The 14,275-nt window shown below is 46.7% G+C and overlaps 1 protein-coding gene across 13 annotated transcripts in view; it reads right to left on the bottom strand.

The window, feature by feature from the left end:
- Window positions 1–14,275, bottom strand: part of PRMT7 (protein arginine methyltransferase 7) — a 47,353-nt gene that overhangs the window by 526 nt on the left and 32,552 nt on the right. For 9 of the 13 annotated variants that reach the window (XM_058706111.1, XM_058706115.1, XM_058706118.1 and 6 more), the window contains 11 exons: window positions 13,849–14,090; window positions 13,444–13,624; window positions 10,026–10,153; window positions 9,454–9,589; window positions 8,399–8,482; window positions 7,537–7,584; window positions 7,108–7,254; window positions 6,828–6,917; window positions 2,820–2,981; window positions 1,629–1,703; window positions 696–856 (listed from right to left, as the gene is read on the bottom strand). In XM_058706111.1, coding sequence (XP_058562094.1) covers window positions 696–856; window positions 1,629–1,703; window positions 2,820–2,981; window positions 6,828–6,917; window positions 7,108–7,254; window positions 7,537–7,584; window positions 8,399–8,482; window positions 9,454–9,589; window positions 10,026–10,153; window positions 13,444–13,624; window positions 13,849–14,090 — 1,454 coding nt within the window. The remainder of the gene's footprint in view (window positions 1–695; window positions 857–1,628; window positions 1,704–2,819; window positions 2,982–6,827; window positions 6,918–7,107; window positions 7,255–7,536; window positions 7,585–8,398; window positions 8,483–9,453; window positions 9,590–10,025; window positions 10,154–13,443; window positions 13,625–13,848; window positions 14,091–14,275) is intronic. The other 4 variants (XM_058706117.1, XM_058706119.1, XM_058706122.1 and 1 more) reach the window with 2 other exon arrangements.

Below are 14,275 nucleotides of genomic sequence, written 5' to 3'. Positions count from 1 at the left end.
GTGGGGATGTTGGGTCAAAGACAAACAGCCACACAAGAGATGGGCAGGCACAGCCACAGTTCCTCACCTCTTTCCAGAAACCTCTGATCTTTCTTTCCTCCCCAATCAGGAGGCTGCTAACATTCCACCTGACTAAAGGCCGCTTGGTAAAATGCTGAGCAAGAACCACAACCCAGAGCCCCACCTGCTCCCTGCAACCTGGCCAAGCACTTAGAGGAACCAGGGGACAGGGGTTTTTCCTCAGGGAAGCAGCAGCTCCTCCCTGGGAAGGGAGGTGGAGCAGGATGGCCCAACTGTGCCTCACGATGAGTAGCCCTTACCAATTCCTAACCTGCTTTAATTCCCAGCAGGGTTCAGGAAAATGGCCCACTGAGTAACCATAGCAACAAAAATCACTTTTCTCTATAGCTGTGATCCATCATGACACTTAGCTCAAAGGAAGCTGCAGGTGTGGGGGGATGTGCAAAGCTCACTCTGGCTCTCCCTCCCCACCTGTACACACCCAGAGGCTGTGGGGACCCACTATACACTCAGGGCCACTTTGGACCAGGAAGGGCAAGGCCCAAAAAAGGAGGCCACGCCACCCACATGAAAATGGCCAAAGTAAGTGCTTAGTCACCCAGGCAGTAACTAGACAGAAAGCAGGCCCTACCACTCCCTTCCCCAGCTTACTGCACCCTGGAACCTGTTCTTACCTCCTCAGCTCAATGGAGCCCTCAGCATGGATCAGGTGTGGGGGTACTGGCTGCCGAAAATCAAAGGTCAGGATCTGCTGGGGCTCAGACAGACAGCGGCATGGGTACTCCCACAGCGGGTGGGGTTCGGCCTCCTTGCTCTCCCTGAAGTCCAGGGCACGCTGAGAAGGGAAGGGGAGGTGGCAGTGGGCAGAGACAGAGACAGAACCAGAGCCAGTGGCCTAGGAGATAAGGGGCTCTTGTCCAGTCTCCAAGGTCTATACCAGTGGTCCTTTACCTCCTTGGCCCAGGTCCCTTAGGGTAACTGCCACAGTCAGATGCCTCAGTGGGTCCTCACAGAAAGACCACACACACCGGGATCAAACCAGCTGCCTTCTCTACTCTCAGCTGCCATGCACAAGTGTCTTCTCAGAGAGTTACTTCACCTGAGCCTCATTTTTTCCCTTTTTAAAATGGGATGACGCTGCCTGTCTCATGAGCTACTCTGAGGACCAAACGTCAACACTGGTAAAAACATCTGGCACTTGGACACTTGCCCATTCAGTGACCATTACTGAGCACTACAGCTGCCAGATCTCTCCTACATGAGGCTCCCAGTCTAGAGGGAGACAAGGAATCACAGTGCCTTGACACACCAGGGTCTGGCTGAGAATGGGGTTGGGCAGGAAAGCTGACCCACACGTGATCTCTGAGCAGCTACCTGAAGGTCACACAGGAGTTGGTAGAAAGAAGAATGTATAAAGCCAAGGAGTGAGAGGGCACAGGGCACAGACCAAGTGGCAGGGGTGATGGATGGGGTAACATATGGGGCCAGACTCAGGATCAATAGGTTCACCTGGACTGGGTAAAGGAAAGCCAAATGGGAGGGGTAGGAAACTGTGCACATGGAGTAGGTGGGTGGGACACTACAGGCAGGAACTGTGCCCCACCTACCTTAATCATGTCATCCATGATGTGTACGTCAAAGCCTTCGCAGTCACCACAGGGACTCCGGATCCGCCACAGGTCCTGTGAGGAAGGCAGAGCCCTTGTCGACACCCAGTTGGGGATGGATGTCACAGGTTTGGTAGGACAGCACACAGACATCCACACCCACCCAGAGACATGAAAGCATGGTGACAAGAGCGAGAAGAGTCAGTGAGGTCAGGTTGGGGGGAAGGGGACAGCCCCAAAAAGGCACCCCTTGCTATTCCCACACACTTGGAAGAGACCCCATGATTGAAAGGCCTCAGAGATACCAAGGATCTGGGAAGGTCACTGAAATCTGCAAAGTGTCACATGATCAAGTCCTCTCCTACAGGGGACAATCAAAGAGAGCCACTGGGATGGGGTTTCTTTGGGAAGAAATCTGTAAACCAGTTCCTGAGGCTCTGTGCCTATAAACAGGATGTGAGGACATTGGGAGAGAAGGGACCAGAAGTGCACTCAGGCTAGCCAATTTTGTGTCCCTTTTCCTGGATATATGTCTGGGAATGAGCATCATTCCCACATTCCCTCCTGGGCCATGAAAGCCAGAACTCCTGTGGAAATCTCGCCAGGTAAATAGACAACACAGAAGAAATGCCCAGAAAATCAGTGATGGAGCCACTAAGCTACCAATGGGTGAAGCCGTTCTTATCAAAGAAATATCAAATGAGGTTCACTCTACTTCTCAGGTTGAAAGCATTTCAAAATCCTTTTAAGAAGAAACGTCTTTCCCAAAATGACTTTGTGACTGGTTCTGCTTTGATGAGGAAATTAAAATGAAGCTTTTCAATTTTTTGTTACATAAAGAAGCTGACTTTCCATCTCAAAATGCTTTTAACAACTGGAGCGTCAACTTTTAATAAGAACAGAGTGAGCTGCACAGCATGTCTTCTGAAACTCTTCATTCAGTTTTTTTTAATTATTCTGATAAGGGATAATTGTAAAATGACAACACACAGCCATTTCCATTTCACATGCCAAATTACCGCATTTGTACAAAGGCAAGTCTCTTCCATTCAACCCTGCAGTGTGCTGATACAGAAAAGCAGAGGCCCATATCATTAAAACTCACATTGCTCTATCTGCACCCAAGGTCTCTGCAAGAAAATAAGGACCCCCAGCCCCTGCCCTTTCTGCAACAACTTCTGAGGGGCCTACCCTGAACTCCACGACCACAGCGTGCAGCGAGGCAGTCTGGGGCATCACCACAGCACCAGGCCCTAGATGCTGGTCCACGGCAGTCCGCACATACCAGAAGTACAGGTTGTGCCAGGGCAGCAGGCTGGTAGTGAAGAATGGTTCACCCAGGAGGAGAGAGATCTGGCAATCAGAGCAAGAAGGGGGGCCAAGATGTCAGAACAATTTTGCTAAAGGGTGAAGGACAGGTCACAAGGTTCATGGGAAACATGGAAATAAAAGGGCATCCATTCCCTCAACCAACAAGCATGCCAGGTCTGCACCTGCCTGAAGACACAAAGATGAGCAGACATGAGCCCTGTCCTCGGAGTGCAGAGTAGAAGAGGGAACAGACAGGGCTGGGGTTATCCTTGTACAGTGTGGTTTGACAGAAGTGAGGAAGGGACATGTGGAGGGACCCCAGGGTCGGGCCCTTCATGGGAAGGGCCAGTGTAGATAACATCTTCCTGAATGGCATCCTGTGGGTAGATTCCCATTCAAAGCTTATCATAACAAACTGTTATCAGTGCTCCTCTAGCAGTCTTCCTCAGGAGGTTCTGAGCACCACAGAAGTGGGGACATTGGCAGCACAGTATCCCCAGCACTTTGCAAAGTGCCTGGCTCAGAGCAGATGGTTAGTATGTATTTGCTGAACAAATGAACAAATGTATGAATAGGAAAAGCAAAGGACTGGGGATTCTAGCAGAGGTATGCAGGGGAAAAAGCATGGGTGTGAGAGCAAGGCCCATCAAGAGCTTTTTACATGAGTATGCAGGGTAGGATGGTAAAGGGTGAGGCCAGAGAGGTGGAAAGGAGTAAGGTTGCCCAAAGGCAGCTTATGAAAGGTCAAGGAGGCTGGACTCCTTCCTGATGGTAAGAGGGGATCTCTAAAAGCTTTAATTGGGGGTTCAAAATGAGAAGGAACGTGTTTTAGAAAGAGCCCTCCGACGACCATGAAACATATGGAGAGACCACCCACAGGGACTTGGGTGAGTACTGCAGTGGTCCAAGAAAGGAGCAGGGAGTGTACAGAAGGAAGGACTGGGAGACACAACAGATGTGGAGGACACAGGGCACCCAGGGCTGGGCCCAAGCAGAAGGACCTCAAGGGAGGGGCCAATCTGAGATGACATCTAGGTGTCTGGCTGAGGTAACAAAGATGTAGATGGAAACACCAAAGACAGAAAAGAGCTGGTCCTGAGTATTCCCTGCCCTGCAACAACAGAACAAGGCAAGAATGCCTGCTCTCACCCCTTCTATTCACACACTAGTCACCTAGAGTCTAGCCAGCGCACCATTATCAGTGGCTTATAGAAATGGAGTAACTTTCTTTTTAACATTTATTTCTTTTTGAGAGACAGAGAGTGAGCTGGGGAGGGGCAGAGATGGAAGGAGACAGAGAATCCAAAGCAGGTTCCAGGCTCCTAGTTATCAGCACAGAGCCCGATGTGGGGCTCGAACTCACAAACTGTAAGATCGTAACCTGAGCTGAAGTCAGACGCTGACCAACTCAAGTCACCGGGGCTCCCCAGAACTAGAGTAAGTTTTTAATCCTCATCTATGAGAAAAAAAAGTGCAACTTGTACTGAGTGTTCATGGCAGCATCATTTATAGCAACCAAAAAACAGAAACAACTCAAGCGTCCAGCAACTAATGAACAGATAAACAAAATGTGGCCTATCCATGAAATGGGATGTTATTTAGTAGTGAAAAGAAATGTAGTACTGATTTATGCTACATGGATGAACCTTGAAAGAAGCCAGTCTCAAACAGACCACACATATCCCATGATTCCACTTACATGAAATGTCCAGAATTGGCAAATTCGTAGACAAAAAGTAGACTGGTGGTTCCCTAGAGGCTGGGAGGGCAGGGGGCAAATGGGAAGTCACTTCTAATGGGCATGGGTTTCATTTTAGGTGATAAAAATGTTCTAAAAATTGACTCATGATGATTGTACAACTGTATGAATATACTAAATCATGGAATTTCACACTTTAAGTGGGTAAACTGTATGGTATGTGAGTTAGATCTCAAAAAAACTCTTCTTAAAAGAAAAGGCATAGGGAGAAATGGGCAAAAGACCTGAAGAGTGATTTCAGCTAGCTAGACATGGAGCAATAGGCACAGGAAACGTATTCAACACCAGTGGTTACTAGGCAAATACAAATTAAAACTCACACCCGTGAAAATGACTGTAATAAAAAAGACAATACCAAGTGTTGGTAAAGATACAGAGAAACTGGAACCTTCGTGTGTAATGGGGATGTGAAATGGTATGGCTTCTCTAGACAGTTTAGAAGTACCTTAAAAAGTTAAACAAAAATACTACACAACCCAGCAATTCTAAGCCTAAGCATTTGAGGGAACTGAAAACACATATCTTCACAAAGACATATATCAACGCTCACAGCAGTATTATTCTAACAGCCAAAAATGGTTAACCGTCCAAATTCAGCTTAAGTCCTGATTTTGTGGTTTGTGAGTCTGAGCTCTACATGGAGCTCTGTGCTGTCAGGGCAGAGCCTGCTTTGGATCCTCTGTCTCCCTCTCTCTGCCCCTCCCCTGCTCACTCTCTTTCTCTGAAAAATAAACAAACATTAAAAGAAGAAGAGAAGAGAAGAAGAGAGAAGAGAGAAAGAGAAGAGAGAAGAGAGAAAGAGAAGAGAGAAGGAGAAGACAGAAAGAGAAGAGAGAAGGAGAAGACAGAGAAGAGAGAAGAAGAGAGAAAGAGAAGAGAGAAGAAGAGACAAAGAAAAGAGAGGAGAAGAGAGAAGAAGAAGAAACAATCCAAATATCCACCAACAGGTAAACGGATAAACAAAATGTGACATGGCATATTATTCAGGATTAAAACGGAATAAAATACTGGCACATTCTACAAAACGGATGAACCTGAAAGGTGTGACTAGTGAAAGAAGCCCAACACTAAAAACCATGTATCGTTCTACTCCATTTATATGAAATGCCCAAAAAAGACAAATTGATACAAAGAAACCAGATCAGTGCTTGCCTGGGGCTAGGGGCTGGGTGATGGAAATGCTCTAAAACTAGAATGTGTGATAGTTGTACATCTCTAAAAATTTATTAAAAAATCACTGTACACTTGAAATGGGTTAATTTTATGGTATGTCAATTACATCTCAGTAAAGCTGTTAAAAAGCTGGTGAAGAAAGGTGATGGATTCCAGCTTGAAGGGCCTGCAGGATATGCAAGGAAAGCATCCAGTGGGCACTTGGACATGAGAGATTTGCAGACCCAGCTTTGGAGGCCAAAGATTCCCTTATGGGAAAGGACATGATCACTTAGAGAGGAGACACAGAGGGAGAGGAGAGAACAGACATGGAGAAACCATCAAAGACTGCTATGGAAGGATCAAGTGAAGGAAGAGAAACCCATGAAAAGCTCAGGAAGAGCAGCTAGAAAAATAAGAGAAAAACCTGGAAAAAGCAGTTTCTTAAGGCCCTAAAAAGAAATGTGTTGAGAAGGGAGAGGCCCCTGAGTCATGAGGGCCCAGGGGGCCAGTGAGAGGAAAGGCAGCAGAAGACTGTGTTTACATCTCAGGTTACTAAGGGGTGGGAGTAGTTTTAGAGGCAACGGGTGGTGGGTGGGTTGTGTGACAAGACCAACCGTAGGGGACAGAAGATCAACTGCCGAGGTGCAGGAAGTAAGCAGAACGGTGAAAAGTGAACCAAAATAACAGGAGTGAACGGGAGCTGGAGCACTGTAAAGGGATAAGGCAGAGAGGCCACAACAGGCGGCTATTCATCCTAACAGAACCATTCTGTCCTCACTCGGAAGGAGCAGAGATCGGTCAGAGTTCAGAGTAGCTCATGTATTTGCAGACCAGACATCTATGCAATGCCTCACCACATTCCCACAGGGGCTGAGTTAGGTATGGGACCCACTGCATGGCCTGAGAAGAGAAGGGGGACGCAGGCCATCTTGGTGCTGTGCTGTCCATGCAAATGCAGAGCCCCTGCCACTCACCTTTTTACCCTCCAAGTCTGCAGATGTTAACAATTCAGGCCGTTTCTCTATTATATTAATTTTATCTTCCAAGTGATTAGCCTTGAAAATCTTATGAGGAAAAAAAATGAAAGTATTGTTTTTGTCCAGAAAAAACACCTCAAAGTTGTTTTGTATGCTTGCAGTTTTCTGGCCAAATTGTTCTAAGCACCACTTTTATCTGCTTTGTAAAAATCCTCTCCTCCAGGGGCATCCTGTGCACCAAGCAAAATGTTGTAACAGCAAAAGAAATTTCTCTTACAGACGTATCAGCAGGACTTAGCAATAGGCTTGTAGTTCTGGTAGTTTCCTTCAGAAAGGAAATCAAAACCAATCGATGGCCAAGGGAAGAAATACCATCATGGAACCAATCAGTCAGGTCAGCTTGTGAATGTTGACTCCCTGGGCACTGGGTCCCAAAAACAAATCATAAATTCAGTTATATCACTGCAAAGATTGTAGCTTTTCTAGTTTTATGTGAAGCGAGGAGAAAAGCCATAAAAAATAGAGTCTAAATGTTTGCTGCTATTCAGCGACAGCCCCAGAAGACTTCTACACCGGCTCTCAAGGTGGGAACTCTCACCAGCTCCCTTACTGCCGAGACAGCATCAGAGCAATCAATCCCAGACTCAGCAAGGCAGGCCCCTGACCTGCCTCCCTGCCCGATAGTTTAGTAACAACAGTCACTTACTTTTTTCATCAGTCTATAAGAAGCTGCTGAGCTCTCTACTGTAAATACCTAAAAAGAATACGATGCTATTAGAGATTCATTTGACAAAGAAATTAAATTAACGGGCATCTGGGCGGCTCAGCTGGTTAAGCATCTGACTCCTGATTTCAGCCCAGGTCATGATTTCATGGTTGTGAGTTGGAGCCCTGCATCGGGGGTCTGAGCTGAGCATGGAGTCTGCTAGGGATTCTCTGTCTCCCCCTCTCTCTGCCCTTCCCCCACTCGTTCTTGTTCTCTCTCTCTCTCTCAAAGTAACATTAAAAAAGAAGAAATTAAAGATTAAAACTGGGGCACCTAGGTGGCTCAGCTGGTTGAGTGTCCAACTTCGGCTCAGATCACGATTTTGTGGTTTGTGAATTCGAGCCCCACATCAGGCTCTCTGCTGTTCAGCGCACAGCCCACTTTGGATCCTCTGTCCCCCGACCCGCCGCCCTGCTCTCTGCCCCTCCCCTTCTCTCTCTTTCCCTCTAAATAAAAGTTTAAAAAAATTAAAAAAAAAAAAAAAAAGGTTAAAACCCAACAAGATAATTCCAAGGCGGAATGTACCACCTAACCAAGTCTACCTGTGCTCACTACCCACTGAGACAGCACCTACTTTCTGCACTGATGCTAGCAAGGTGCACTCAGACACTGGAGCTGCAGCTATATGAGAATAGCTATAGCCTGACTCCTGCCTGCACACGGAGACAATAAACCCCAAAGCCCCCACATGCATGGCAGCTGCACTTGCAAAGGCCTTTAGTCACAGAACTGTGTACCCAGACCATGTAATATTCAAACTCAAGAGCTGCCCTCAGGAAGCTGGCAGAATGCGGTCTGGTACCTGCTCTGCCCCAAGGTGATGGGCCAACAAGGAGAGCAGACTGCCGTCACTGACGCACAGGCAGACACTGTCTGGCTTCAGTACCTGCAGGAAAATAACAACCTCAATACTTTTTCTTATAGCAGGTCAAGAAATTCTTGTTGGAAAACTGACAGAAACACTTCCTTTCTCCTAGCCCCATTAACTCACTCTGTGATCATTGAATCTACCCCTCAACACCCAGCTGGATCTTCTTGTAGCCCCAGACTTGTGCTTGCCTTGTAGGCAGTAAGCAGCCCCCACCCTCCAATGCAACCACCTCACCCACCTCTCCCTACCCAGACCTCACTGTCAGGAGAGACTATCCCCAAGCTGTCCTACAAGGCCCACCTGAAGACCTGCCCCATTTGCTAGAGGCCATCTCTCAGTTTACCATAAGCCTCTTCCCTCTCTGGTCACAGAACAGACAGCTTGGGCTTTTGAGTGACTTGCCAAAGGCAGGGATTACTTTATAGGTCATAGATCCCTTTGAGAGAAACTTTAGATGGCTGGGATCTTCCCTCGTGCCAAAATGCATGCATGTACATATGTGCACACATATTTCTGCATACAACTCCAAGAGGTCCAAAAGACACTTCTCCAAACCCTTTGTATAGTCCTGAGCTGAGAGACTCCTGCTACACGCAGCAGGGAGCAAAGGTTTCAGGCAGGAGAGTTACATAATCAGACTCATATTTTAGAAAATTTTAGAAAGAATGCAGCAGATGAAAGGAAGAATGGGGTGGCTGAATCCACTGGGATTATCCATAGGAACTACTAGTGACCACAAAGGCAAAGTATCTAGAGGGACAATGGCAGCGGCTGAGGTAAGGCTCCCAGGCAGAGGTTCTCACAGGACAGCAGAGAACAAGCCCTCAGAAAGTCTAGTAACATGCTTCCTGGCTACTATCTGAGTGCCCACCCAAAAGCCAGGTAGTACAGAAATCAAAACCTGCAAATTATAAGCAAGCAATGACCTGAGGCCCATGCTACAAACTCCTTCTTGACTATAACCACCCAAAGGGCTGGACACTTACTGTCCGCAGAGCCTGGATGTATTGATCAGTTCTGTCCTGATCGTTGATCTCTCCAAACCGAGGCCGGTTCCAGAGCAGGTGAGCTTGGCAGTCACACACGGGGCGTGCTGGATAGACTCTCCTGTCCTTTTCAGGGCTAGGCCAGGAAATAGACACACATGATGAGCATAACCTGCTAGACACCGGCAAGCATGAAGGCATGGCACAGAGATGGGCACAGGGATCTGCCCCACTAAAACTGAAACAAGCCATGGTGGGCACACCCACATCCTCTAGAGGGCATGAGTCCAGCAACTGGCTTTCAAGTAGGCATTAGAGGTTGGAGGGTCCCCCAATCCGAGACTTCTCATTCATGTCTCCCCCAAACAGGGGCCCTGCAACCAGGGCAGTCTCTTCTAAGAACATGCCAATGGGCACTAACACATATACTCACAAACTCTTGCTCTTGTTTTATTCTGTTCAGACACAAGCATGCCCACTTGTGCCACTACACTGTTTATAAGGCGAACTTACGTTAAGTACACAGTATCACAGGCCCAGTGCTTCCCCCCACCACAAGACTTGGGGCATACCTGGTCCTCTGGAGGCTGTACCATACACAATAGTCATCATGGTGCGCTACCAGGTAGATGCTTGAGCCTTGAACAACAGGCTCTTCTTGTGGCAGGAAGTACACACACTGCATCCAGTGGTCCCGCCACTGAAACAGGGAACAGAGATATCAGCTGTCCCCAAGTTGCAAAAAAGAGCAACGTCTCTAATCCAGGAGCCAAAATCTAAGCCAAAAATCAGCTTGCAGGGAGACCATGCTGCGGACTACAGATGACTACTCTTGCCACAGAGATAAATAAGAAGATTCTCAAGTCAGAGAGGTTCATGTCCTGAAGGCTTGCTGGCTTCAAGTATACCGCCCAGGGAAGCAGTCTTCCAGAAGGGTTTAAGAGAGGGGACTCCAGCCTCCCTGTCATGTGTGTGTATGTGTGTGCACATGTGCATGCCTCCACCTCACGTGTGTGCACACACACAAAGGAAGACAGAGAGGGAAGGGGGAGAGAAAGCAAACATGGCAAATGCAAATAACTGTTACATTTAAGTAAAGGGCATCTCAATGTTTATTTTCATTTATTCTATGGATTTAGAATTTTTCAAAATAAAAAGTTGGGGAAATAGTACAGAAAGGTTTTGTTCTGTTTATTCTTTTGAATTAAATATTTTTTAAAGACCTGAATACTCTAAATTGTGAAACATGGTATACAATGATCCGGAATCAACTTAATACGCTGTGTTGATCCTTTTTGACACTACAAACTCCACATACAGGATTCTATGCTAAGAAAATGCAAACAAAAAAGGAAAAAAAAGCTATATTCTCAGGAACACCCATATTACAGATTTATACTAGCAAAAACTGGACCAAATGTCCAGTTACTCTCTTAACCTTTAAGCTTCTTTTTTAAAAAGAAAGAACTGTCCTAAAAAGTGGATGCCTGGCTCAATTCTGATGACACAAACGTGTGTACTCATTCTCTGTCATCACCAGGAACTAAGAAAAACTTGGCCCCTGGGAGACTCCATCACTGCTGGGCGCAGACGCAAATGAGGCTGACACCAGCCTTACTTCTCAGGAAGCATTCCGCCCTACCCAGATTTGGATCTAACTAAAACGCAGGTGAATGACAGCCCCAGGTATCTAAGATGTCTATTTGAACATAAAAGCTAGAAAATGACAATGTAACTAGACACACTGTAGAATAAGGAAACACAAGGAGGAAAAACAGATTCTCCAAAACCTGTAGTTCATTCCTTACTATGCAAATTGACCCAAAGACAAAAGAAGCCGTCCCCAACCCCTCCCGGGCTCCCATAATGCTCCCTGATCATCCTCAAGTCCTTCTCAACACGCCAGCCTCCCAGGTTCTTAAGCTAAAGGTCTGCTGACAGAACCCACTGACCAAGGTGAGACAAACTGAATATATTTCAAACCAAGAGCAGTTTAGTGAAGTCAAGAGAGAAATCCATTAGCAAGCAGCTCTTCACATTTCTAACAGTCCACAGGCCACCACTGGTAAACAAAGGGCACAAACTGTACAAAACACTGGTAAAGGAAGGACACAATGTCAGGAGACCTGGGGACAAGCATCCACTACTGCCGCCTAGATAGAAGGCCCTGCTCCAATCACTCACTGGGTTGGGTCTCAGTCTCAGTTTGGGCAGTATGTGGTTACGCAGCAAGTCTTCCATGGGAATTCAAGGAGAAAATATACATAGTAGCACTTTGAAGATATGCAAATGAGATCATTAGCATTTCACATTCTTATGCTAATTTGTATCCTCACACTCCGAAAGGGAAAGAAAACAGCCCAACGTCAACCTCAATTCTGTAGGAGAGTTCTGACCCACGCCCTCCTCCCACCCCCAAATACACCCTGAGCCTGCAGAGGATCAGGATATGCCGAGGAAGTTCATACACACTGCTTGGAGTCACACACACCTAATGCCAGACAAGTGGAGGGCAGAAAGGAGAAGAGGGACCTCAAAGGCCCGGGAGGGGGAAGGGGACCAAGTGCAATCCTGTAGCAGGCATGACCCTTTGGCCTAAGCAGTAACTCAGAGAGCAGGGGAGCGGCTAAGGTCATCCTTAGAAGTCACACTAGAACTAGCAGATGAGCAATCAAGATAAACCCAGTGCCCAGCAAATGGTTAACAGGACAACAAAACACAGAGAGAGGATGGTGCCCCAGGGCCTCCCAGGCAGAAAAGGAAGGCTTGATTCCTTGGCCCTGAACAGGCACCTTTCCCACTTTTTTTCTCTTTAGGTGTGCATATAAGGGGTGGACAACACGTGCACTTGAGAGAAAATTCAAAAGATATAAAAAGGTCATGGAGTAAAAAGTAAGTTTGCTTTTCACCCCTAACATCTAGCCCCCTTCCCAGAAGCAACCATTTTTACCAATTTATGTAGATTCTTCCAAATATATTCTTATATACACCCACCACACATATACACTCATAAACACATACATCTTATTTTTATTGATACCAACGTTGGCATAGCACACACTGTTCAGCACCTCTATTTTTGTTTCACTTAATGATCATCCTAGAGATTATTCTCCATCAGTGATAAGAGAGCTGCCTCTCTTAGCATCAGTAAGGATGCAGTCCCCTACTGGTGGCTTCTAGGTTGTTCCAGTCTTTTCTATTACATCAGGGCTGCAGTGAGTATCCCAGCACACGTCATTATACACAGACACCAATCTGTCCAGAACCTAAATGTCTGGAAGTGGCATCCTTCCTCTGATGACAGATTAGGCCTCCTTGTGCTCCATGGAAGCTCTGATGCTCACTGGCCGGTTGTCCCCACAGCTCTCCCGACAGTGCGTTACCAAATTTCCTGAACTTCATCACTAACAGGTGGAAAATCATGTCTCACTGCAGTTTACATGTGCACTGCTCTTATGAGTGAGGCTGAACAGCTTTTCACATGTTAAACAGTACTGTGCATTTCCTTTTCTGTAGTTCACGTCCTCACCCACTTTCAATTGAGCTAGAAAAGGTACCCGTTTTTTTTTTTTAGAAAAGCTAGATTTTGAGGCCACGCAGAAAATAAGTCTGCAGACAGACTGTAGTCCTCCATTCCAACTTGATGTGAGACTCCCTGGGATTACTCGAGGGCAAGGGGTGTGGGCTCTGAGAGTAGCTGTGCTAGGACTTGGGAGAGCCAGCACATCAAAGTTTCCCCAAGGCCCCCTCTGTGGCTGCTGCCTGAATTCGGCTGAGAGATCTATTTTATATCTTATTATGATAGGTAGCCTTGCCTTTTGGGGATTTTTGTTTGTTTGTTTAACTCTTCTCTGACATTGATTCTGACATAGCCCCTCCGGTCTCTAAATTCTTGTGAATCTAAGGTTCAACACGTTACTTTCCCACAACCAGAAGTGGGTAAGTTTCCTGATTTACATGAAAATGTGCTCAGGTATTATCTCTTACCTGTAGCTCCTCTGGGTCTGAGTGTGCCCAGAAGGGGGCCATGCTGCACTTAATCTTCCCCTCAGGGTCCATTTCAATGTCCCACCAAGAGAGAACCACCTGAGCTCGACCAGATGCCACAGGTTCAAACTGCCGGCTGTGGCAGGCTGCTGAGCTACTGACTTGCTTGCTGAAGTCCACACTGTGGAAGAATATGCAAGAACTTAAGCATATTTTAAGCCCACACACTCTATTTTTAAGCTTTTATGGTGACATCACTAGCAATGGGACTTGTCTGCAATGGACTCCTGCCTTCAGAAGCAGGTGACCTCAGCTAGGTTTCCTTCTCACTCATGAAGAACTTCTAAAGACCCCAATTCCACCAAATATCTTAAAGCGCCGTCAGCTGGGGTGGTTTCTTGGTACCTGAACATAGGCAGCACATCACTGAGGACAGTGAAGTCAGCGGATGACACTTGGTTCAACTGAATGTCATAGACAGAGGGTGCACCAGGGCACCTCTCCAGTTCGAAGGGGGGGACGATGACCTGCTCTCCACAGCTGGTATGCACAGGGATAGGAAAGAGCTTATTCCACGACCACATCCTCCTGGACTCCACCAGCTGAGCATAGACAGTTGCTCTGTGAGGCACTGCCTCACAGTTTTCCTAAGTTTGTTAAAAAAACAAAAGAAGAAAAAACAAACCAGTATATTATCAGAAAATAAACCCACAGTAATCCTCATGGATCAAAAGAGGTTTGCTCCAGGCATGCCTAAGTGGCTCAGGCTCAGTCAGTTGAGCATTAGACTCTTGATTTCAGCTCAGGTCATAATCGCAGGATCTTGGAATTG

The sequence above is a fragment of the Neofelis nebulosa genome, chromosome 17 (genome assembly GCF_028018385.1).
Source record: "Neofelis nebulosa isolate mNeoNeb1 chromosome 17, mNeoNeb1.pri, whole genome shotgun sequence".
Classification (NCBI taxonomy): Eukaryota; Metazoa; Chordata; class Mammalia; order Carnivora; family Felidae; genus Neofelis; species Neofelis nebulosa.
This window is presented reverse-complemented; position numbering and strand designations above follow the sequence as displayed.